The following is a 25,493-nucleotide window of genomic DNA, read 5'->3' as shown; positions in this document are numbered from 1 at the left end:
AAACCAGCACAAGTAGGGAGGAGTCATTAAGTCAAAAAACAGACTCTGGAGTTTGCTTTGAATTACATAATTTGCTAGCAAACATTAGCCACTATGAGCTAGTGGTCATAGCAGACCAAGTGAGGCTGCAGCTGCAAAACCCCTGGGTGAAATAAACTGAGTCATAGTTTGTTTTATTTCTTATGACTTCAACTTTTCATTTATAGGAGGATGATTGTGTTTTATTGTCTTTTAAAAGTTAATTAGTCTTGCTTTAATGAATTTTTACTTCACTCAATATTCAACAGGTTATAAATTGAAGTGACCAATAGAGGAAATTCCATGTCCTATATCTTGACACACACAGACTGACACACTCAGATACACATACACCATAGTCATCAATCAACTGTTGGGAAAGCCAGTGTAAGTCTGCAGTATCAATGGCTCTCAGTGAGAAGATTGTAGAGCACAAAGGCAGTAGATTTACTGGGGGTTTTACTGTGTTTGTCAAAGGCAGGAGCAGCCTGGGCAGGAATCCACTACTCTGGAAATCAGTAAGCCGTGCAGCAACTCTGACAAGAAATGCGTGTGAGTCTTTGTATATGAGTGTATGAGAGAGGAAGTTAATAAGTGATGGCTGTTTTTCTGGCTGTGCACGTGAAAAACAGAACAGAAAGAGGGCGCAGTTTGTGTAACTAAATGATGGCCTACTTCGAGCATTTAATTGGATGATTCATACATTCAGCATTTAGTCATATTTCAGATCTGAAGCAGGGCACATGGACTTGGCCTGCTTCCCAAACAGCCTTCACCCAGCATAATCATATTGAAGTGGATTCCTCCCTGTTTGGTACCATGGGAAAGTAGACCGACTCTGAAAACAACAGTCACCAGTCCATGGAGTATGTGTTTGATCTGCAATCCAATAGTTAGACGTTTTAACAGTATTGTGGGTGTGTGTTTGATTGCACTTGAGCTGTATGTGTGTGAGTGTAAGTATGCGTGTGCATATTTTTGTGAGCGCATGCACGCTTTAAAAACTATTTCTGAAAAAATCCCAGTTTCGAGTGCTTTGCTGATCATGGGCTTTAGCGAGTGTGTGTGTGTCTGTGTGTGTGTGTGTTGCGGAGGTGTTTTTTGGCCAGCTAAGTGTCTGAGGCATCATTAATCAGTCTGGCAGCTCCCACTTTGAGGAAGCAGCTGCTTTCAAAATAGTAACACACACCCATCTCTCTTACCTAAATGTAGAGAAACACACATACTGTACACACACACACACACACACACACACACACACACACACACACACACACACATACACACACACACACACACACACAAATTTAACATGTCCAAACTGTGAACATTTGGATACATGCACACACTAGCTCACACATACACAAAAACACACACCCTTGTCAAAAGAAAAAGCACATGCTGATAAGAGCTATTTATCCAGCTCTTTGTAAAAGTCCCTTCAGATAAGGTGTGCTTACCCCTGGCTTAATCTACTTAGAGTGTAGCTGATATTAACAACAATTACTGTAAGTGGTCACCACAAATACACTGGCAGGCAAACACACATGATGAGGCCTCACCTCCAGAGAAGGTGAGCTGAATCTGTTCGTCGATGATCTCCAGGGCGATGAAATCATGTTTCTCATTAAATCTGCCATTGTAGAGAAGCAGAGCGTTTCTTTCTCTGGTGGCAAACCTGCAGAGACGGATGGGAGTTTGTTTTTTTTAAAAACGTTTTTCTTCAGGTTCTTTATTTTGATAGTTGGAGGAACAGCATGAACAACAATGAACCCAAAAATTGGGTGTTAGCTTTGGTGGTCAGACTTGAAATACAACAGTGAACATTCAGATTTGTGTCACAGAAAAGGTTGAGTGAATTCCAGCGGTTTCTCTGGCTCATGTTTCCTGTCACATTACTAATCACCTATCCAACTCAAACAGACCGGGACTGAACGGTTGAAGGCCTTGCAGATAGCTTTACGATGAAAGGGCCGAGGAGCTCTTGAGGAAAAGTCACTTGGACAGGAAAGGCAGGATGTGTAAAGCTGGTGGGCTGCAGAGAGGAAACTGTTCTCATGCCTTAGATGATGCTCGAGCGTATCCCACATGTCAGAGCCGGAGAGAGACCTGCTATCTGGGCCAGTACCTTCCCATGTGTTTGTTCTACGAGGGTACAAAGTTCACATGCGTAGCTGTTTGTGTGTGAAGAGTGTAAGGTGAGGGCAGAGGAGTCAGCCGGCAGATGCCAGTGAGGCCAGGAGGGCAGGAAGTCAGGATGGCTGTAGCCAAACACCGATAAGGGAAACTCATCACACTGCCTTTCCTGTTTTCACCGCATTGCAAACCTTTCTCACCGTCACGCTGTCGATGGACTCGCGCTATCAAACTTATCTTACCTATTCACAAGCGCTAAAAGTTTTTCTCTGCATAATATTTACTGTATGACAAAAACTTGTTGAACCAGGGTTATTTTACACCAGCAGTTTCAGTTTGTTTGAAAACGTGTAAACACGAGCACACCTCATGAAGTTGCAGATTTAGGCAGAGTGTGTGTCTTCTTTGCTCTTATATGTGTATATGCAGGCTCCTATCGAAAGGAGGGAACTGAGAAACAATGGAAAAGTGCGTACATGTCTCAGCACGCCGTGGTTGACACACTTTAGCTCGCTGAACTGTTTATTTGTGCAGCTCCTCACACTCCCTAAATTATCATTATCACAGACTTACTGCAGTTACAGCATATAGTGGAAAGATGTGTGGTGTAGCAATCCCAGGTGGCAGAGGAAAAAAACTATTAAATATTGTCCAGACAGTTGAGAACAGCCAAAATTTCATACATCTTTACCATACTCTTTGCCAACTTTCTAATAGTGTTTAAAAGCAATTTTCGGGAACTAAAAAGTTTTGGAGGACGTAAATGTAAATAATGGATTAAACCGTGTGTTTATCTACTCTAACATTAGCTGTCATCGTTAGCCTGCTTGGCTAACTAGCTTACTATGTAGAGTAGTAACAATTTGCATTAATTCCAAGGCAGAGAAGCACATTATTAACTACTGTCAGTAACCAAATAAATAAATAAATAAAAAGTTGTTATTTCAGCCAGAAAAATCAAGTCACTGGATCTGAGCTGCTTTTGTCCACCTCTCTCTAAAATCAAGGATCCATTGTTTCTAAAAATGACTTAACATTTTGAGTGGTAAATCTGCCACTTTTATGATTGGAAGCTGTGGCTGTGACATGCAAGAGCGGAAAGCTTGAGGCGTAATCAGTTACCTTTATTTTCAGCTGAATTTCATCCAGACAGTTATTCAAAAGGGAGTGTCTGGCAGTTAGTGGTAAATTAATAAGGTAGGGAAGCGGGGGTAGAAGTATGGAAGAGAGGAACAAAAGAGGAAAGCAAGGTTAAGACAGTACTTACATGAAGGAGACGGTGAAGTGGAACCTTTGCCGCAGGCCTCTGAAGGTGATGAAGGACTGTCCGGGGAAGCTGCGGGTGGTCATCTCGCAGTAGGGCTTCTCGTACTCCCCTGGTGGACACTGGCACATGAAACCGCCTGCCAGCCGGTTGACACACTTGCCGCCGTTCTTACACACACCGGGCACACAGCGGCCTGATGATGCATTCAGCTCGCAGTGTTCACCTGTGTGAAAAAAGATGGAGAAATCACTGTGTTGTGTTGCAACTGTTGTATGTACTGCAGTATCATCCCAAAATGCCTTGGTTTGACATTCAAGCCTCGTCCATATATCTCAGTGTATGCATAGTGTGTATGAGCTGTGTGTTGCAACTTCAATGCTATGTGAATGATAAATTACCTGTCATATCACCTCAATTCATTTTCCTTTCATCTTTCCTGTGAAGCATGTTGTCCACCCTTGACTGAACTACAGACTTCAAATCAGCTGATTGGAATCCAGTTGTTTTAATAAGATGCCTTTGATTATCAATCAAGCACATGTACCTTCCCCTATTGAGTCTGCAGGTTTGTGTTTTGTTGTTAAGGCCCCTTTTAAAATATCAGTTCAAGAAAGGCTCTATCTAAACACTAGCAGCAACTACAAAGCCCTGTTTATAGGCCTTTCTCTGGGATGCACAGGTCTTAGCCACTAAGTAATTTGGCCATATTTGGAGAGAAGAGAGAGGATGGGAGATAAAAGAGAAGCAAGGAGGGTGGAAAGGGAGTGAGAAGAGCAAAAACATGAGAAAGAAAGAAAGAAAGAAAGAAAGAAAGAAAGAGCTGAAGACAGGGATAACATTCCTCTATTAAGTTCCATCCGTGGCTGAACTCATGCTGATACTTTTAAACCATGTAAAGATCAGATAAAAGTTGACCAGCTAAATCCTTGTTAGCGTCACTCCAACTAGGGTTTTATGAAGTTACAGAAAACATCCACTGTGTTTTCCCACTTTCCCAGAACTACTTCTACATCTACTTTAACTAGCCATGTACAATATAGCCCAGAATTACATTTAAATGAACTTTACGTTTAAGGCATCTAAATAGGTCAGTGTGATTATTCATCAGTGCTTTAATATGCAGGTATGGGCTATTGGTCAGTGGAGAAATGTTATTTCTGTTTTTAGAGGGACTTTGTTGTTGGCACCTGATAAAATGGACCAAATAGGTGGAACAGATTCAAGTCTTTCATTCTCAGAAACTGATCACATGGCACTAACTGACACTAAAAACAAGTTTCCCATACATAATCACAGGTAAAGGATCAGTTGTCAAATGGAAAATATATTTCTGACCATCATAAACCAGACACATGACTTTATTATCAGAATTTGGATCCGGTCAGATGCACCAAGTGAGCAGCTCTCACAGGAATGAATGGCGTGCCATCGCTGAACAGTTCTCTTCAATACACCCATGACTGGGACACACAGGCATCTGGTTGGTGCAATTCACATGTGCAGCTTTGCAAGTGTTTTATGGGGAAGGAATGTGTTGTTTGCCCTAAAGGATATATGTAGAACGTTTTGGTAGGTAACACTTAACATAAGCAAAACAGGTCTGAGTGTAAACAAAGCACCTTTAACTGTTGGTCCTGTTGTAGACCTGGAAATGGAATATATTTGGAATATTTTTTTTTTTTTTTTGCATTTCCACCTCTTCTCAAGAACCATAAGATTAGAGAAATTAGATTAATTAATTGTGATATTTACTTTTTAATCTACAGTTGCATTTGACGTGATAATGACTGACCAGCAGCCTCAGTTGCCTCTACTGAGGTGAGTAATATCTACAGCTACAATGCTTGTCAATATCAAATTTATTATATTACATTATCTAATTCAGCTACTTACTGCAGTGGCTCTCTCCATGGGAAATTCCAGCTAAATGACCATGTGGATCTAGCTTTGTCCAAAATCAGTGAGTTGGGCCCAGTTTCCTGGCTCTGCTCATTTAAATTCCTCCACTAATACACCAGGAGATCTCTTTCTGACTGTAATATTATTTGTAATAGGTGCCTCTATGTCCCATGCAGTGTTGTGTGTCAACTTGCTGTCCAGACAAGAGCCCTCCACCCAGGACACACACAGACCCCCGACACCACTGCCTGGAACCAGCTAATGGCCCTTCTCTCCTCAGCATAATCCTTTTTTCCGAGGGAGAATTATAAGGATCTATTTCCCTGTAATGTAGGAAACCCAAGGAGGACAGAGCGGGCCCCCGCTGTCATCAGCCCCCTAATGGCCCCTGATGGGCCCTGACTATCTGGAGTTGAACTGTGACCTTCAAAGCTGGGCCAGCGAGATGTAGGTAAGGGAAATATGACGGGTGAGTGGAGAGGATGGACATGGGAAGGAGGAGAAGAAGGCGGGAGAGGGCAGCTATAATCAGGTAATTACATCAGATAAGATGGAGGAAGAGAAGGAGAGGAGAGGTAGAGTGTCGGGAGAGACGGAGGGAGAGGAGGGATGGAGGTTGTCAGAGCCCTCTAGGCTCTATTAGGGGGAGACAGAGGAGCGGGGACTGTCCGGCAGGTATCAGATGTACAAGGGGGAAGTTGTGGAGGGAAGATCACTGGCATCGGGAAATATTTCAGAAAGTGATTTTCAATGGGAATGATGAAAGCTTCCGACTCTTCCCATAGCTCATCTACCATGTGAATGCCAGGAAGAGTCACTTCAACTCACAGCTTTCAGGAAGACAGACCATTTGGCTTTTATTCCAATATTAATTCAAAAATTATTGGAGCTGCTTTAAATTATAGTTATATTTCACTCTATTGTGAGTTTTAAGGCTTTAAAGTTATTAAAGCTAATGTGGTTTTGGGTAATGGGTTAAGTGATATTTGAGACGGATCTGGTTTAGCCAGTATAGTCAGCATTCCTCACACCTCTATACAGCAATAAATCTACTGTACTGAAGGTGTGTATGTGTGTGTGCGGAGATGGCTATACCTACAGTATTACAAAGCATGTTTTCTCTTCCTGCACTGGGGTCGACCTCAAGCTACAACAATAGGTGTTGAGAGCTTTTACAACCTGTCAGTGTGGTTTGGCAGTTTTGTACAAGTCATTAAAGCTATTGTGAGACACAAAAGGAAACCCTGCACATGCTTATAATAGACTTTTGTAGTTTTCTTTGGAGAAAAAAAGTCTTCTGCGGTTGTTTTAAGACACACATATTAATAATATAGTCATTTGTATTAAGCACAATACAGTATAGTGTTGTTAAGGCAAAAAAAATACATGGTAAGAAGAAGAGACTAACTGTGAAAAAGGTTGTCACCAACATCATTTGTTTGCTATAAACTGCAAAATCCGCTCGTCATAACAATTTTGATAGTTTTTAATGGGTCTGAGCAGAAAAAACTGGATACTCAGATAATTCATGTTGACTTCTTTTAAAATAAAATAAGTACTAACATTTGTTCAACATTTGTTTAATTTTTTTTTTTTTTTTTTTTCCAACTCACCTGTGAAGTCTTCCAGGCACTCGCAGGTGTATCCTCCCTCTCGGCTGCGGCACCTGCCGTTGTTCTTGCACGGTCCTGAGTAGCACAGGTCGATCTCGGTCTCGCAGTAGTCCCCGGTGAAACCGAGCGGACAGCGGCAGCGCAGCCCGTTGATGGGGTGGATGGGCCGAAACAGGACCGTCTCTGAGGCGATGAAGGGAGGGGAGCTGTCGAACTTCAGCACGGATACACACTTCATGTAGTTCTCACAGGGCTCGCGTAGGCAGATGTTGTCATCAAACGGCAGCACCTGGAGAGAAGAGGAAAATTTCAGTCACGTTAATGGATCTGTTTTTGGATTTCCTCCATTAATGTGATGTGCACTTGTGTGTCTGTACCTCCTGAGAAGATATCAGCCGGAGCAAAGTCCTGTTTAGGTAGATCTGCTCTTGCAGCTCCTCAGATGGGAAGAACGTCCCTTTACCCGGGGCGCCTCCAGGCTGCATCGCCGAGAAGGTTACGTTGAGGATGGAGCCTTGCACGTCGGTGTCATTTTGGATGTTGAACACAAACACTGCTTCCCGTTTGGTGGAGAGCACAGCCGCTACGCCCTCAAGGAAGAGGGTGAGCAGGGGAGAGAGGAAGCGCTCCTGGGACATGTTCTCCAGCCGCACAGTGATGCTGTTGGTCAGCATGTCATCGGTGATGATGGTGACACGCAGTGTGCAGCGAGCCACGACACGATGGATGCCATCTGGAAGAAAGAGAGAGTAGATATTTGACTATTACACACTTATTGGCAGCTCTATGGCAGTAAATGATAACAAGGCAACAGGTTTAGATGTAATATGTTAACAAGAGTAAACTTAACTGTGTAGACTGAAACAAAAGTTCAAAGACAGACAAATTTGCCGACACAGAACAAAAGGACCCAAATCAAGTCTTGTGTTCTTAGACATGAGGCCAGGTTTCAGCAAGGTGAGTGCTTTCTGAGATACAGTGCATATCAGCAGAGCAGAAGAAGGTCACATTTAGCCAACCACAACACACACTTGTAAGCCAAAGGTGTTTCTAAGGTTTCCGAGGAGTAATAAGAGAACGAAAGTTGAGAAAAGTCTATCAGAAGGCTTTTGTCATTTTCAAAATAAAAGACACCTCCTCCAGTAAAAACAGCTGACTGTACACCTGCTATACAATACAGTAGTAATGATTTACTTCCTGTCAAGGTGTGTGTATACAGTATTTCTTTTCTTCGCTTATGCCCTTGAAGAGATGTGACGGCCATATTGCCTGGATTTACTGTCTGGTCTGCTTTCTCGCTTCTCTGCCATTCTCTGGCTGTATGTTATTAATGTAGAAAAATTATGTGTGTGTGTTTTTTTTTTTTTTAAATTTATTCTTTAACAGAAAGTTTAAGTGACCAGCTAAATAAGAAAAAAAACATTCATCCTGCATTTTAAATATGAAAATATAATTATCAAAATGTTTTAAGAATCAAATTAGATTTAAAATCAAGCACCAACACAATGGCAGATTGATGACGCAAAATGTGTGACTATTCGTTTAAAAAGTGGGTGGACAAACCAGGCCTTTTCATTTTTGGTCAGCTGAAATGACAACTGCTAGTTAGTTAGCGTTAGCTGCTTGAGTTGATTGAAAACTGGCTCTTGCTGACTTTTTAATGTTTCCAGCTGACCTGTTTAAAAAACAGAAAGTTGCAAAAGGGTCTTAAATATTTATTTGATGGCTACATACATGATATTGTGCTAATTCAGTGCTACGTAATGAGACAAAAAAGTTTTGAGGCTAAAGCTGCATGTCCGAAGCAAAACGTTAGCACCGTCACCAGTTGATAATCTTTTGACATGGAAATAAAGGAGCAGAATTTTTTTTGTATTGTAATATAGAGGTTACAGTATTATGAAAGTGTAAAAGACTTTTTCTTGCAAACACAACATGGCAAAGTCACCTCAAGAAATCTTCCCAAAGACAAACAGAATAGAAAAGAGATGCTAACCGTGCCCTAAATTCTAATATAACTAACGGTCAGTTTCAAGTCTGCGCAGGGCTTATTGCTAATGTATGCTAAATATTTGCTAAGCACAGCTTTAACACATATTGGTTAGACCCAGTCCTATGTCTTTTGCCCTCTCTGCGCTTTTTTACTCGCCAGCTCAACAGCTTGACTTGTTTACTGTGTAACACTTCTGCCTCTAGATTGAATTAAGTAGTTGCCAGTCGCTGCAGATTCGTTCTGATTCAAGCCTTGGCTGGGAGTAATTGGATCAGTCTAGGATTTCTGCCCCTGGGGAGGGCTGGGTCTGGTCTCAGACCTACTTCTAGCACAACTGTAAGCTCTAGTGCATATGGAGGGAAACAGAAGGCTATAGGCTGCAGAGTGCACGGGCTGGGTGAAATACAGCTGACAACAGGTGGTGAGGCCAGATGAAATTGGCAGGGGGGATAATACTGTTGAAGCGGGATGGGGAGATGGGTCGGATTGCACAGCTTTGCTGCACCATACCGAGCACTGGAGTGTGTGGTATATCTGTGTGTAGGTTTAGGGGTGAAAGAGTCATGGTGAGGTTCGGGCACAGGTGCCCTGTCACTCTCAGACATACATGAGGTCATTTCTCAGGACCTTAAACCTCCTCCTCACACAAACACAGATGCACTGTCAATCAGAGCAGGGTGTGGACAGGCCGGTTCATCGGGCTAGCCTCATGCTAACTGCTAACCAGACTGGAGGTCAAATCCAACTGCATCCGGATGAATAACTCACAAAGGGAGGCAACATGAGGGTCAGTTCGTTCAGTGTAGCCAAGCTATTGCTGCGATCGCGGCTGCAGGGACATAAATCAAGGTGGGTGGTAACAAGAGTAACAAAAAGAGCACACACACAAATTCAGACACGCATTAACAAGTCACTCTGCAGGGCAGTGACATTAAGCAGCAGCTGTGGTGTAATGTCCTGGAATGGAGGTGCTCATTCAACACATTGCTAACAGACAGAGTATCTGCTGGCTACTGTGTTTATTCCCCACACCTGTCTCTCCCTCTGTGTCTGGGAACACAATGGTATCCCACTCGCCGCCAGAGATCCATCAGCTTATAGTTTACACACATACAAATACTGCACAGTTAGCCTGCGTGGACTCACAATGTGGCGGAGATGTTACTGTACATGCTATTATGATTTAGAAAGTAGAAGTATTTTAATGGCTCATGGTTGTTCTCTTTTTCTCTCTACATGTCACAAACCAACACACAGACTACACACTGAAAGCAAATGCTCAGTGTATGTCCTTTAGACGCTGACTGACACGGGACTTCATCACCTATTCTATACACAAGCCAAGCTATTTATTGACTAAAGTAAACTACACTATGATGCAGTCGGGGCTGTAAGAATTATTAGCCTCCTGAAGCGGGTGGGGCAGTCTGATTGGCACATGACGGTGGTGGCGAGGGAGGGAAACATTGGTGTGAAAGATCAAGAAGAGCAGCGACACCGCAGAGCGCCATAGGAGACCAGTACTGGATCCAAAAATGTCGGAGCATGAGGGAAAAGATCACACACAGGGATCAGGGGGAGATGAGAAGCAGAATTTATGAGGCAGAAGAAGACAAGGTGGCAGTGCTGAGAAAACCCTAATTGAGATCCCATTAGCTGTGCAATCATGCCCGAGCACTGCAACATGTTGCTTTTTACATACTGCAAGAAGAAGATAGTATCTGTTACCTTTCTTATCAAAAATGACTTTCTGACCAACACCGAGAATTAATAAAATAATTAAGATTTTACATCTGATACGCTTTTACAAGATAGTTGTTTGTTTCCTTTCTCTTTCCAGGGGCACCCCAACCAGGACTATTTATAGAGGCCACCAGCTGCTATCATGGGATCACACACACAGGCAGAGGATGGGCTGAACCCATGGAAAGGGTGTGTCACAGGGAGATACCATGGAAAAAAGAATCCTATGTGTGTCAGCATGCCATCACCCTCACACACACACACACACACACACATACACACAAAAGCAGATGAGCACAAACAGACACACACAGGTTTAAAAGGACTTAATACTACTGTGAGTTTTTTTTAATAGTCAACCCTCCAAGTAAAAACAAGAAGTGCGAGTATCAAAGCCGTGGCTGAACACTTTTGAAGTATCATGGGTAAATCATTAATTAACTCGCACACCCTCTTATCTCTATTAGCTGGCATAAATTGTATCTGCACTGTTGGTTTAACACATTTAAAAGCATTACAGCACATTATGAGTCAGTTATTGCACTTTTACAGCCTGACAGCACTAATGAATGTGTGTCCAAATAAATTAATTTGCACGATTGATGGCATTAATTGGAATCTGTTAGTTTAGTCATTATTGTGGGTTGTTTTTATTACATTGTAGGTGGATTAATTACTGGCAAACAAAAGAAGATATTATCAGAGGGCCAGTGAGAGGCCTGCAGCGTAGGTGGTGAGGGCTGCAGAGGTGATAAGGGCCGTTAATGAGCTGTGAAGCGAGCCGCCCCAGTGACACGCTTGTGTTTGTGCATGAGGACAAATGAACACACACTTGTGCCGATTACAGACACACAAATAAGCCAATACTTTTGTCTGTCAGCTGCCTGTGTGCTTGTAAGACTATATAGTTCTCTCTCTCTCCCACACACACACAGACACAGACACACACAGACACACAGGTGTCCGTCTGTGGTTTGTGCTCGTTGTAACCAAAGTAAATTGTACACACACGCATTCCATGCAGCTGTCACTGTGAGCGACAAGCACACACACACACATTTGCACATAAAAACACACACACACACACACACACACACACACACACACATATATATATATATATATATACACACTTAAATACACACTAAATCCTATTAAGTTTTGTAGTTATTAACTTGATTTGAAAGAAGAAAAACTGGCAAGGAAAATCTTATGCAATACCACATTTGAATTTCATTCAGAGTTGAATGAAATGAGATAATTAGTGGTAATGACACTGTCACCAAATTATAATCAAACTGTATCCAAGGCCCTTTTTCCTACAGAAAAGCAATATCATTGAGGACATAATTATCCATATCCACGAAAATACAACAGACAAGACGGGACCTTTCTCTTGGAAATGAATGTGCATATACATGTTGTACAGAGATGCAGTCGACTTCAACTCTGGTGGCCGTCGCCCCTCCCCAACTCCGCGGTGTAAAAATCAACAACACTGTTTAGTCAGTTACTGGGAGGGACGGTCTGTAAAACAATAGCAAACAAACAAGACATCTGTCGCTCCGACAGGTTTCAGAGAGGTGTCGAGCCCACCAGAGAGACACACTTTACCCACCCCCTTTTACACAGAGAGGAGGATCAGTTTTGCCGTCCTGAACTCTCAGTGAGGGGTTGAAATAATTAATAGTCCACCGCTTTCTTTTCATTCTTTTTTTAATTCTTGAGGCTGTTGAAAGGATCAAGGAAAAAAACACCAGTTTTACTTGTAAAAATACCCAAACTGAACCTGTTTCCTTCCTCATTAGTCATGATCAGCAGATGAAGTTATTTCCATCTTGCTGACATTTACCACAACTAAAGAGAACAGAAATTGAGAGCTTAAAATGTTACAACCTCCAGGGAGACCTACCATTATTAAGGCAGGAAGCCTATACGACAGGGCATTGTAAAAAAAAAAAAAAAAAAAAAAAATTCTTCTCTGCCATTTTTTCACCCCTGCAACATTTTTTACAGCACAGTTAAAGTTTTACAGAAGAGCAGCCAATGAAAAACTCCCCGTCAGGTACTTTCAAATCCCAGAGAGCAGCAGGCGACTTTCTCCCTCCTTCCCTCCCAATTTTCTCTTTCTCCCCCCGCTCTCTCTCTCTCTCTCTCTCTCTATCTCTCTTCTCTCTCTCTGCCTCCACTTTAGAAGAAAAGGTTTCAGATATTTGAATCAATACAAAGCCTGTAACCTGAGTGGCTTCTAGCCAATCACTGGGCAGGAATTCAACCGTCGGCTCCTCCTTATTGGACACACCTGAACACCTCTATCAGGAAGGGAAAACAAACACTGAGCTTGACTTTAGAGTTGATCAAACACACACACACACACACACCCACACACACACACACACACACACACACACACACACACACACACACACACACACAGACACACACACACACACACACAGACACACACTTTGAGCAGTGTATTTCTCCTTCTGTTTTCTTTTCTTTTCTTTTCTCTTTCCAGTTCCCATTAAAACATCTGTGATAGGAAGAACTGCCCAAAACAATAACGTTCAACTGCTCTCAACTTAGTTCCATAATCTCTCTCATCTCTTCAATCATTCTTTATGTGCCCGTACTCTATTAAGACATTTTAGTTTTCCTCAAAGGAAGTGTTGCCCCCCAATAGTAATTCCAACCGTTCTGATCAGAGTCCAACATCATGTCAAGTCTCATCTCCTTTTCTCGTCTTTTCTCTCAGCATCAGATCACATATCAGCAGCCTGCAGACACACTGACAGACATCCTGTACGCTGACAGCAGAGGGGAATCACCCCGCAAAAAAAATCACACTGAGGTGAGCGCAATCAAAGCACCATCAATCAAAAGAAGTAAAAGCCGCTGCTGCGGGAATAACAGACGAGCGGAAAAAAAGAGATTAGCAAGAACAGGAAATGAGGGAGAAATGACTCGGAGACTGGAGAGCAGGAAACGACAGCTGAGGATGGTAAAGGAGTGACTCTCACACACTGGCACCAAGACAAGTTGGGGGATTTAGTTAGTGGGGGGGGGGGGCACGGCAATTACCTCGAAAATATTTGACCAGCTTTTAAAAGCTTTTTTTTTTTTTTTACAGCAGAAAAAAAAGAAGTGAAGTGTGAAGTGTTATCGATTCTGTCTGAGTGACCAAACAGTAGCGTCGAAACTAGCACTCATGGCGGCCTGGACTGTCGCCCTGGCTGCTCTCTGCTGTAGCGAGTGCTGCCATCAAACACATACTTACATATTGTCACAGAAGTTAAAATTGCTGACTTTTCAAATTAGATAAGATGTCTAAAAGTACAGGTGGGATATATGGGGCAGGTATTATTATTATTAACATAGTTACACAGTTACAACAATGAAAAGACGATTCTAATGAAATAATGGCAGCTCCATTTCAAAGGTTTCAACGGTTACAAAGGACAACTGGAGCAAATCATGGATCCATCATTGAAATCAGCCTCATCAGCTGCAGTAAAACCCTGTATGGGTAAGAAAAAACTCACTTCGTTGGGTGTAATAGCAACTTTCCCATTATAAAGTATGTGTTTTAATTGTTTAGCCTAAACAAAGATGCAGTGGTGATTTCAAATGCAAACAAAGGCTAACCAAGAGTAGATGATTAACCACAGGAATGCCAGAGGCAGCGGGTTAACCGATATAGACCACAGAGAGATTTATGTGTTCTAAGAAAGAAATATATAGGACCAGACTCCTGCTGCATTGTATTTCATGGTATCTAAAAACATTTTTCACATCAAACGGGTGCACTTCTGTCAAACTGACAATATGATTTCTGGATGAATCACAAAGCCAAAACTTAAATTTGTCACACAAGTAAACTCACAGCCAAGAACAGCTCACTACCATTGTAATCACAGCTTTACACAAGGACTGACAGAGCCCTGATTCTACCTGACAACCTCTGTCAGCTTACACTCAGCGCTTTACTTCCCATCTGCTGTCACTCATCTGCTCATGTTTACGCGTTTGTGTGTGTGTGTGTGTGTGTGTGTTCGCTGATATCTGGAAGCACTCAGCAAAAACCCTCTCATCTCTTTCCACAAACTGTCGGCCATATTTTTCCTCAGGTATGTCCGTCTGATCAAAGGGCTGAGGACAGGGAGGACTAAGCTTTGAACACTCTCGCAGACACATGGAGATCAACTTTAGACAGGGGGGAGATCTTGGAGGAGGGAGGGGAGCTGTGGACTCAGAGGCATCGAGAGGATGGGAGAGAAAGGAGGATGATAAACTGTACGTGATTTAATATGCGGCATGAGCAAGAAAGGGGGAATGAAAACAGCAATAAAGAACTGGAGGGAGACAGTGTGTATGTGTGTGTATTTCACTTCTAATGCAGGAGGCTGATTAACTATAGTGGCAGAGTTGCAAACACCTGCAGCTCTACGGGGGGGGCAAGCCAAAGACCTCCCCTCCTCTCTCCCTCTCACCTCTTCCTCTCTTCAACTCTTCATCCTCCTCCTCACTGTGGTGACCACACCGGTGGGGGAAAAGTGGCGGCAGGCACACAAAAGACTCAATTCACCCTCAGGAGTGAGTGGTGGAAGAGGGGAGGAGTGTGGGTGAGGTTTTTGGGTGTTGGGTGGGTGGGTGCGTGCTTGAGTTGTCAGGAGGATAACATCCCGATTACAGCAGGAGAACAGGTGGGATTACACGCAGACGCGCCGACTGAACCGGGATCAGTGACTGAACCAATCAAACAGCCCTTTGAACGAACAGGTGGGACGACAGCACAGAGAACTGGAGTACGAGACAGAACGGGGTCATTTCAAAAATCCCAGAACAGGAAACACCTTTCCTTCTAAACCAAGCAGTTCTTATTTATTCCTGTAGTAATATCAAAACACGCCCATCAACGGCTCCGTGGGCAATTCCATGAAACAGATGTCAAGTCAAACCAGCTACATGATTGACAGTGCTTTTCTTTACGTATACAACATCATGAACTCTTTTGCACTCAGCTGGTACCATCATCACTGGATGAGCGCAACCATATCAAATGTACAACATTTGAGGAATCAGTTTTTTAGAACTGGCCCATTATAGACTCCACTTTGGACTGATTGGGACTGCTGTGATGGTGTTGTGAGGCCACCATCGCAAAAAAATGCAGGATCATCGGCAAAAAAGTTTATTCTGCCAGGCAAAGGGTGGGCCAATCAAATACATGCAAGCACACATTTCCAGCAGGCGACTTTTTATCATAAGCACTGTATCGTTCCAACCTGAGAGACTGTCCAGTGAAAGAACAAGCCCACAGGTCGTCTTTGTGAGCAACCTATTGCAACCAATGACTACAAAAGGAGCAAAGATGGTAGTCGGGTGACGTAGTATCAAGTGTGACAAAGTCGGTGAGGTGGATGGATGGGTCGACCTGTTTGCCATGCCAAACCGTCAATGGTGTTCCTTTTACCTATGACTGTTCAACAATTTTAATAGTATGTTAATTATTGTGACCATGACGACAAAGGTCTGGTGGGCTTGCCACTGGTACGCTCTTATGGGTCGTATCTGAGGATAAGGACAAGCAACCTATGTGGTCGTTCAGGTTGAAGGACTTGTTGTTACCTGGCAATCATCGCAACAGAAGTAGTTTGTCTCTCTTGCTCATACATAGAAAAGCCTTTAAACTCCTGGATCTGTTGCCTTCCTGTATCATATTTTGTGTCTCTGTCGGTACCTGTGCTGTTTTAACGTAGGGCTGTTCCCGGTCTGAACATTAGGCTACACCAGCTACATGGCGAAACCACAAAGCGAGCAACACAACAGCTGCAGCCACAGTCCCATGTTAGTGTGCACACTGGATTGATTTAGCCACAAGTACTGCTGTACACCCGAAAGCATTTTGACAGCACTCCCAGCACATTACACAGTCACAGTTACGCTCATTAAGTGCAAGTGAAGTGCAGGCTGTTAAGTTTGTAGAGTACACAGCTGTATTGATTGATTTTTTTTTTTTTTTGTCCAACACAATGGAAAACTGCAATATACATCCACCACGTTGTACGGTGTACACAGTGGGTTAGAAACCATCCACACACCGAGATGTCACAGTTTGAAACCTTTGACTTGGCACACGAGGGAGTTCAGAAGCTTGCGCCGCCATATCAACTTCCCTTCCACCTCCACCTTTAAGCAGAATGGACTTTCACAAGCCCTCCACAAGTGCCCTAGGTGGCTCTACTTAAGCAGAGCACTCAGGGGCATCGAGTGCCAGGCCAAGAACCGACCCAGCTAGAATATCTATGTCCCATTTAGGATCCCTGGGAGAGAGGGGTGAGAAGAATAGAACCACTGTTCCTGTCCAGACAATACTAAACGAGCCCGGATGAGGAGGCCAGACAATGCAAAACGAGCCCAAATGAACGCCTGGCTTGTTTTAGTGCCTGAGGGCTGACTGGCATTAGTGCACTTGTTAGCTCATCACCCACTAAACTATTGCCAAAGAAGGTAATTAATCACGGAGATACTAGAGAGACCTTGATCACTGAGGTGCAGATGCGGACGTGAAAACAGAGAGGGAGGAAGAAAAGGCATCAGGCGTGTTGTTGTGACAAGGTTTCTGGTGATACAATCAGCAGCTGGTAGTGTGCATCGCATTCTGGTGTTCAACAAGTTGGAGAAGACACCCTCGGGACAGAGAGAAGTAGAAATGGGAAGATGAGGAAGTGAGACAGAGCATGAGGGAACATTGTGAGAAACTGGATTAAGTTTCCCACAACCTGAGTGAATCAATGGGGAATAAATTCTTTGTCCACTAAATTAGGCGAGTGTCATGCGATGCGTACTTTGGCTTGCTCAGACAAACTTAATTATAACATTTCAGAGCATAACACCAGTTGTGCTGCACAACATCAGGCCTAGAGAAAGCACAGGCATAACAGGGCACTATCAAGCACCATTAGCTCTCTAAATGTGGAGGCCAATCGGTGGCAGTATCAGATCTCTCCAACTGTAGCACTGCTTTCATAATTGATTTTAAAACACTGTTAAATCCACTTAGCTGTTCACTCAAGCACTTATGAAGTTTCAGTCTTTTAGATGTGTCAGCCCTCTCTCTCTCTCTCTCTCTCTCTCTCTATGCCCCCATGTCTGTCGGCCGCTCTCCTGAGCCGACTAATCGAGTTAAAGCCCTCCACTTCCTCTTATTAAAGGTTCAAAGGTCGCAGCTTCCAGGTGTCGTCGGGTTCTGTTTACACAGATGATGTGATGACAAAAAAAAAAAGAAAAAAAAGAAAAAATCCCTTTAGGCAACAACATGGGCCAAGTTTTACCCCACACAGTCTGAAGGTAAATTAACGAGACAGAAAAATGATCCAGGAACAGCTTCTCTGTCCTGGTCTGACAACTGAGAGACAGCTTAATTGAAGACTTCTATTGCAAAATGTAATTCAACCGTCACTTTTAATTAATCATTCAATAGAACGACCTCAAATATCAAGTGGTGGTAAGTGTCATCCCGTTTTTCTCAAAACACCTTCAACTGATATGATTTGTTTTTAGTGCTATCTGAAATTTAATATCTGTGGGTACCTGCTTTTTTAATAGGGGGTTGTCGTATACTCGTACTGAAAAGAAAGACAGGTAAAGTGGAGGAAGTGATGAAAGGATTAATGATTGAATGAATGAGGGAGGAGACATTTGAAAATGCTGCACATCAAGTGGACAAGAAATCCACAGGACAAAGCTGTTCGGGGATCAGCTGAGGCAAAGACCAGTCCAAACTTGTACTGTAAATTACCTCCAGCAGGTAGCCATTAACCCGGGACATCGTGTAAAAACTAGAATGAGCATCATTATGACCTGTCAGAGCTGCATGGTGATGAAAAGGAAGAAGTAGAAAACTCTGGTGGATTTCACATATAACCGGTTTGGTTTGTTTCAAACAAACACTGGTTCATTTATTGGTTTGTTGACGTGAAAGATGTCAATCAAACATAGTATCAGTTGACTCTGTTCCTTTGTGGTGGAAAACTAAAGCCAACAAACTGCAGGATTTTTATGATGGAAGATAATGATTGATTATAAAGTGCATTTAAATGAAGCTCAACTACAAATTCATTCTCCCGCTGATTACAGGAACTTTCAATGAAGCGATGAGCAATCCAGTGAACCATTTTAGTTTGTTTGTTTGACCAAATAACAACAATCCAAAAATCATAATGCTTTAAAAGAATAAACGGAGTGTGCTGGTTACATCTCATCAAATTCATCAGCACTTTTCCTCTTTAATCTGAATGTGAAAAGGAGTTAAAACAAAGGTGTGTTTTGCTTGTGTCCAACTTGGCCGTCCATCATTAAAAAGTGAGAGAATCACAATGGTCACCCCCTCGATATTAAAGTAAATCTCCTCTTTTTCATCTCTCATCTATCTGTCCTTATTCATATGTAGGATTTTGAGTCACATGAACACAAACACCTTGATGTATTTAATAGTTTTTGCAGGATAGGTGTTGTCTACTGATGTTATCACCATAGCGAGGGTTCTTTCAGTGTGTGTGTGTGGTCAGCTGATTAGTATGAGCAGTATTAGATCTTTTTAAAGTCCTCATTCAACAGATCACAGAGAGGTGAAGAGTCAAATGGGCCATTCTGTTTCATAGGAGGGAAGTCACTCAGCTATAACCGGGAATGCACGTGCGCACACACACACACACACACACACACACACACACACACACACACACACACACACACACACACACACACACACACTATGCTAAGTGCATGCAGCCTAGTCAACAGTTGGTCATGCTCTGCTGCTCTGCACAAATGTAGAAGTCACATACACACAAACAAACGATATTGAAATGCACATAATGCACACACACCACTACTCCTTTCCCGCAATCTTCCGTATTGATCCCTTTTGATAAGCTACCAGTGGACAAATGGTCGGTTTGGTGGGGGGGCGCCCAATGATCAAAAGCCCGCTCACAGGTCGGCCTGCACCGCTCTCTTAAAAGCTGCCCAGCCATGAATGGCCTAATAGGACCCGGGTATCCATTACACTGACACCAGATCCTCTCGTTCTCTCTGCTTCTGTCGTTAGCTGTTGCTCATCCTGGCTTTCTTTCACATATTTGTTTTTTGTTTTTTTTTCTTTCACTTTTATTACCGACATTTTATTGAAGTAGTAAAATACTGAATGTTTAAATTTTGCTTGGCAAGAACAAGAAATGTACTTAAAATACATTTAAAAAACGGATTCGGTAAATAATAATATTAATCATTTAAATGTAAGTAGCAACTGAAACTTGTTTTTTCTAGAAATTCTTGATTTTCTGTTTTACTCTTTTCTTTCTCCATCTCATTCCAACTCTCTCTCTCTACTTTCCTCCATCTCTTTCTCTCTGAGGAGGTGTCGGGTTACAGTTATTGTTGGTGCTGGTAACTGATAAATAGGGTGCCTAGTTACCAGCCAACGCACCATTGGCTCTTTTCAACAAAGCAGGGGGAGGGGGGCAGAGGGGGGAAAGGGGAGGGGCAGGTTGGTGTGTGTGTGTGTGTGTGTGTGTACGTGTGTTTGGGTGGGGGGGTGAGGGTCGCCCTGGGAAACCAAGAGACTTGTGTCAATTTAAAAAGAGTCAGGCACATTTTCAAGACATTTGTGTGTGTGCGTGTGTATGTGTGTGTGTGTGTGTGTGTGTGTGTGTGTGTGTGTGTGTGTGTGTGTGTGTGTGTGCGCGCGCGTGTGTGTGAATGTGTGCCAGTGTGGAGTTGTTTTCTTCTTCGCTGCAAGGAAAGAGCTTCGGAGACACTGACCCTAACGACACCCCCAAATAGGCCACAGACACCCGCTGGATGTCCGTTCAATACCCCCAATCCTGCCTCCACCCCCGCTGGCATTAGAAGGGGCACTTTGCCAAACTCCACCCCTTTTCAAAGACACCGGCTGCAAGAACAGTTAGGTTAGAAACAATCTCATCCAGAATAAGAGACTGATTTTCATCTGAAAACAAGACCTTTACATTTTCATATTATATTTTGGCACTAAAACTCTTATTCTCATAACATGGAAGCCAACCAACCATAGTAATATCCACTGTAAATGTAATAGTATTATAGAAATGGCCAAAAATTATAATAATGCCATAATGGACAGACTGCCTGATACTGACGTAATGTACATAATCTTCAAATTATACATTTATTACAATCAATATTCCAAGACTCCCATCATTTCATACAAGGAAAAACAGCATATCCTCACAATTATTATTATTATTATTAACATAATTATTACAATACATTTAAGTTCTAAACCATGAAGTGATTTCGTCTTAGTTAGCATCTTAGTATCTTAGTTGCATTATGGTCATGATTAACGTGAGTACTAGTCCAATTATGACACCATATGACTCTGGACCTGAAATACTCTGGCAAAACAAAATTGTACCTTAAATGAAGCATTAGTGGAATCAAGGTATTTATATGCAGGTGAATACACCACATATACACATAAATGGTGCTGAGCAAAGAGAGTAGCTTTCAAGTTAAATTGAGACACGCTCACTTATTCCCCTGGGTTTTCCACTTCTGCTTTGTTCAAACAATACTACTATTGTTAGGGAAATCAGACATATTCTCCTCTTTTTTGTTTAAGTACCCCTCAGCATGCCGCAAGTCTGCAAGTTACAAGGTTAGCCACTAAAAGAAAAGAATGCCTGCCATTCCTCATTTTATGTCTCCTGTCATCTCCAACAGAGGCAGGAAAAAAGGGGATCACCGAGGAATAGAGTGACTTTTGTAAAAGCAGGCTGCTATAATTGTTAGTTTTGCCTTTGTCCCTAATTAGCCACGGTAAAACTCCTCAACTGCCTCACCCTGTGTTCTCCTGTCGAGAATTCGAGGCCTGGAGGCTTGCGTTCAGACCTGCTGTCGACTTCAGGAAGTCCAGAGAAACACTATAAATCGTTAATGTATTAGCCGGAACTTTCAGGCTGTCAGAGGAAGAGTGAAAGCTAACAATTATCTGAAGACGGCACTGCGAATGCTCAGCAAGCAAACGTACGTACACACTGAGGCTTGTAAAATGTCTTCAAAGATCTTTTTCTTTCATTAATGATGTGTAAATCGAGTTCAACCGAGCAGTGTGGTGGTCCTTAAAGCCGGAATCATCAAATAAAATCCTATCCTTGAATAGCCATTCAATGCATTTACAATCCGTGTTGCAGTGGGCAGTTTCCACCTATAAAAAGTTAGGCTCAGAGGTGCAGGGACAGACATGAGGCAAAGATACTGCATGAGGTGAAAGGGACAGGTGCATGCTGGTCTTCTAAAAACAACGGGAAGTTATCAACACGATCAGCAGCTGCAGCTGCAATGCAAGAGACACAACTCCTGGAGGTAGTGAAGGTAGACTTCTTATAACCCCATTGCACTTCATTACCAAAACTGGGGGGGCATAACTTAGTCAAATCTGAACACATGTACACAAGACAGATACTTTTAGATTCAGTGTGATGTACACTTTCAGAGGATACAGTTATCTCAGATGTCCGCTGCCAATACATGTCCAAAAACTCAATTACGTTTGGGGCGGTGCAGGCTGTGATTGAGCCACCATCCCTGCACTGGATTCAGATTGACATCACACGCACCAGTGAGTCACAAATAAAATGTGTGTAGGGTGTGTTTTAAATTCTGACCTATTAATCTTTACTACTTCTAAGTGTGTATGCATTTATAGTGTTGTTGGAGTCTTGGGAGGCTGAGAATACATCCTGAATTTTTGGCTAATCGCCCTGACTGACGAACAGCAGTAACATATGTAGCGTATCAGCTGTTCATACACAGTCGGCCAGTTGGTCACCCAGCCAAACATTTGCTCGATCAATGAGTCATTCATGAATCCACACGGTCATTAAATAAGTCGGCCAGGCAGCCAGTCAAGCAGTGAAAATCATTGATTCATTCATGCATTCAGTCCGTCAGTTAGTCATCGAGCAGTCCAGCCGGCGGGTTGAAATAATGTTGATACAGACGCAGATGTCTGAGCGCTGGTCGGGCTCAGCCAGGCTCGCAGCCCACCTGGAGCTGCTGGCTGCCAGCTGACCTCTTGATGTTTCTATCCTCCTCTGGCCCTGTGCCGTCACCGATTCATTCAGCCTGGACAAGCCACGACTGAAATACCCTGCTCTCTCTCTCTCTTTCTCTGTTTGGATTACAAAACAAGTAGAGAAAGGTCGTGGAGGGTAGCTCAGGTGCATTTTACAAAGACTGTTTGTGCTCCGCGTGTGTTTTTTGCGTCTGGGTTTTATGGGCCCTTACTGGGTTTTTACTGGTTGGGGCCCTCATCATGTTAATCTACAGGGATCTTAGTGATTCCCTCAGGGTTGTGCGCTTTTGAGAGAGGAAAATTAAGACAGAAATGTACTGCAAATGTGGAACACAGAGTTAACAGCATCTGGCATGCAAAGTGCAATTCATCCCCTCAATGCATCAGCTATAATAGCACCATTAAAAGCATTTCTGTAAAGCCTGTAACTTCCCATTTACAAGACTATTCTCTGTGGGCGCAGTAAGTGAATGATCGGGGGTTGCAGGGGAAGAGGACTAGCGGGCAGAAAACAGTGGCGTAACAAAGTGGTACGGTTGAGTGGACGGGAATAATTCCTTCTCACCGGGAGATTCTTTGAAGTCAGAAAAAGAGGGAATGTGAGGGTAAAAAAAAAAAAAAAAAGTAGATGCCCCCCACCTCATTCCTCTATCCTCTCCCCTTCCTTCCTCCTTATTTCTCACTTTACCTCCCTTTCATCCCTTCCTCTCGTGGCTTATCATAGCCAGAACTTCCATCCTCTCACTTTGTATCTTTCTCCCCCATCCTTCTCATCTGTTTACCCCCCCCCCCCTTCTCCTCCAGAGGGTCAGTTAAATGTCACTGTATTGTGCTGGGTGACATGGCTGACAAGAATGGTCTGTGGTAATGAGTCGGCTTCAGGAAAGAAAAGGAGGGAGTGCAGTGAGACGTATCACTTTCTGTCAACTTCCCAGTTTTTTTTTTTGATGAATCTCCCTCCCTCTCTCTGTATTTCAGGGTCTACCTTCCTTAAAGTAATGAAAAGTCACATTTTCATATAATTAACCGATGACTCATTTAGGTCATTTTCGAGAGAAAGTGCCAAAATTCCAGCTTTGCAGTTGTTAATCTTCTTTATGTGACAGTAAACTAAATACTGTTGGGTTTGGGACTTTTGGTTGGACAAAATGAACAATTTCGATCATCTTTGAGATTTTAGGGATAAAATGACTCGAAACGATTCAATCAATACAATAGAACAAGAATAACTGATAATAAAATAATCGTAAAGTATACGAAACACCAAAGACTATACGACACCCCCCCCAAAAAAAAAAAAAAAAAAAGGGGGAAAGTAGCATTATTGGCTTGTGGACATGTGTTTGACACTACATTACCACATAATGTAGTTTTATCGTGGGTGGTCCCAGTAATTCTGTCCAACTCTGACAAATTGACAGCATTCCTAACTTAAATTAAGGTAGTAATTACTGTCAGTGAGTAGTATAGGTTACAAAACCTTCTTATCTCAAGGGAGGCAAAAGGACTTAAATCACCCATGGCAATCTACAGATTCTATATTACAAAAAAAACAAACTTTTACATATTTTCTTTTTCTTTCTCAATCAATTTTATGTTGTTAATGCACAAATAACCAGTTATCACTTTCCTTTCTACAATATTTGTCTGTTTGTCCTGTCACTAAAAGGTTATGATGCTGCTAGAAAATAATGGCCGCATCCCAACAATGTGTCCAAGCACCTTCAGAATGTGAGATTACACAAGCTTCATCATTTGTATGGCACAACATGATTCTTGACACCTTAAATTACTGCCTCTCCCTCTTCATTCTGCCACTCTCTCGCCCCCCTCCCTCCTCACATAAAGGGGCATTTATTAGAGCAAGGAAACAGTAAAGCATGTCTTGGGCTGAACCTGCAGGTACACGCCCCAACATCACAGAGCTATTCACTCGACCCTCAAAGAGACAAATTTTAATAGTCCCATGAATTACTGTCTTAACCTCAATCAATCACATATTTCTGCTCTTCACAAAAATGAAGGTTCTAGAAGTTTTGGGGTCGTGTTGTGACATGTTTTGATGCCTTCAAGAGCAAGAGGAGGAGGAGCGGGGTCACTATTATAAGACCACAAGCTCTTCTGGCTATGAGTGTGTGTGTGTGTGTGTGTGTGTGTGTGTGTGTGTGTGTGTTTGAGTGTGTATGAAAATTGCTGATAGGAGAAGGAGAATGGGAATGTTGTATCAGGCGCCTCAGTCATTACTACAGGACAATTTGCTCAATTCTACGTATCTGTTTTGAGTGTGTACTTGAAGATCTTTGACTGAACACACACTTCATGTAGGTACACAAGCATGATTGCACACGCACACACACATTTATAGGCAAACTCTCAGTGGAATTATAAGGATGTCTCTTGGTTTCGCTCGCAGGTGAAGTCATTCCTGTGGCGGCGGCTGGAATGTGGAGACTATTAAGTAGGAAGATAAGTCTGTGATAGTCATCCAAGACATGACTCCTAGTAAGACACAAACAACTGTGTGTCAGAGAGAGAGGGTGTGTGTGTGTTCTCCATTGATCCTGCATCTGGGCCAGGTTAACCAGATGTGGTGTAATCCTGGTGGGAGGTCTTTAGTTTTCTAGAGAATTATTTACCACAGGAGATGATAACTGCCTTTTGAAAAGTTGTAGAAAAGAGTGTGTGTTTGGATGTGTGAGC

General features: G+C 42.7%; 1 protein-coding gene across 5 annotated transcripts in view; it reads right to left on the bottom strand.

Moving 5' to 3' along the window:
• The window catches only part of celsr1a (cadherin EGF LAG seven-pass G-type receptor 1a), a 94,432-nt gene that overhangs the window by 47,807 nt on the left and 21,132 nt on the right, over positions 1 to 25,493 (bottom strand). For all 5 annotated transcript variants that reach the window (XM_056367237.1, XM_056367236.1, XM_056367238.1 and 2 more), the window contains exons 2-5: positions 7,311 to 7,666; positions 6,934 to 7,222; positions 3,422 to 3,644; positions 1,581 to 1,696 (exon numbers count right to left, since the gene is read on the bottom strand). In XM_056367237.1, coding sequence (XP_056223212.1) covers positions 1,581 to 1,696; positions 3,422 to 3,644; positions 6,934 to 7,222; positions 7,311 to 7,666 — 984 coding nt within the window. The remainder of the gene's footprint in view (positions 1 to 1,580; positions 1,697 to 3,421; positions 3,645 to 6,933; positions 7,223 to 7,310; positions 7,667 to 25,493) is intronic.

This window comes from Seriola aureovittata, chromosome 22 (assembly GCF_021018895.1).
Source record: "Seriola aureovittata isolate HTS-2021-v1 ecotype China chromosome 22, ASM2101889v1, whole genome shotgun sequence".
Classification (NCBI taxonomy): domain Eukaryota; kingdom Metazoa; phylum Chordata; class Actinopteri; order Carangiformes; family Carangidae; genus Seriola; species Seriola aureovittata.
Note: the sequence above shows the minus strand (reverse complement) of the source record. Positions and strands in the feature narration are given on the sequence as shown.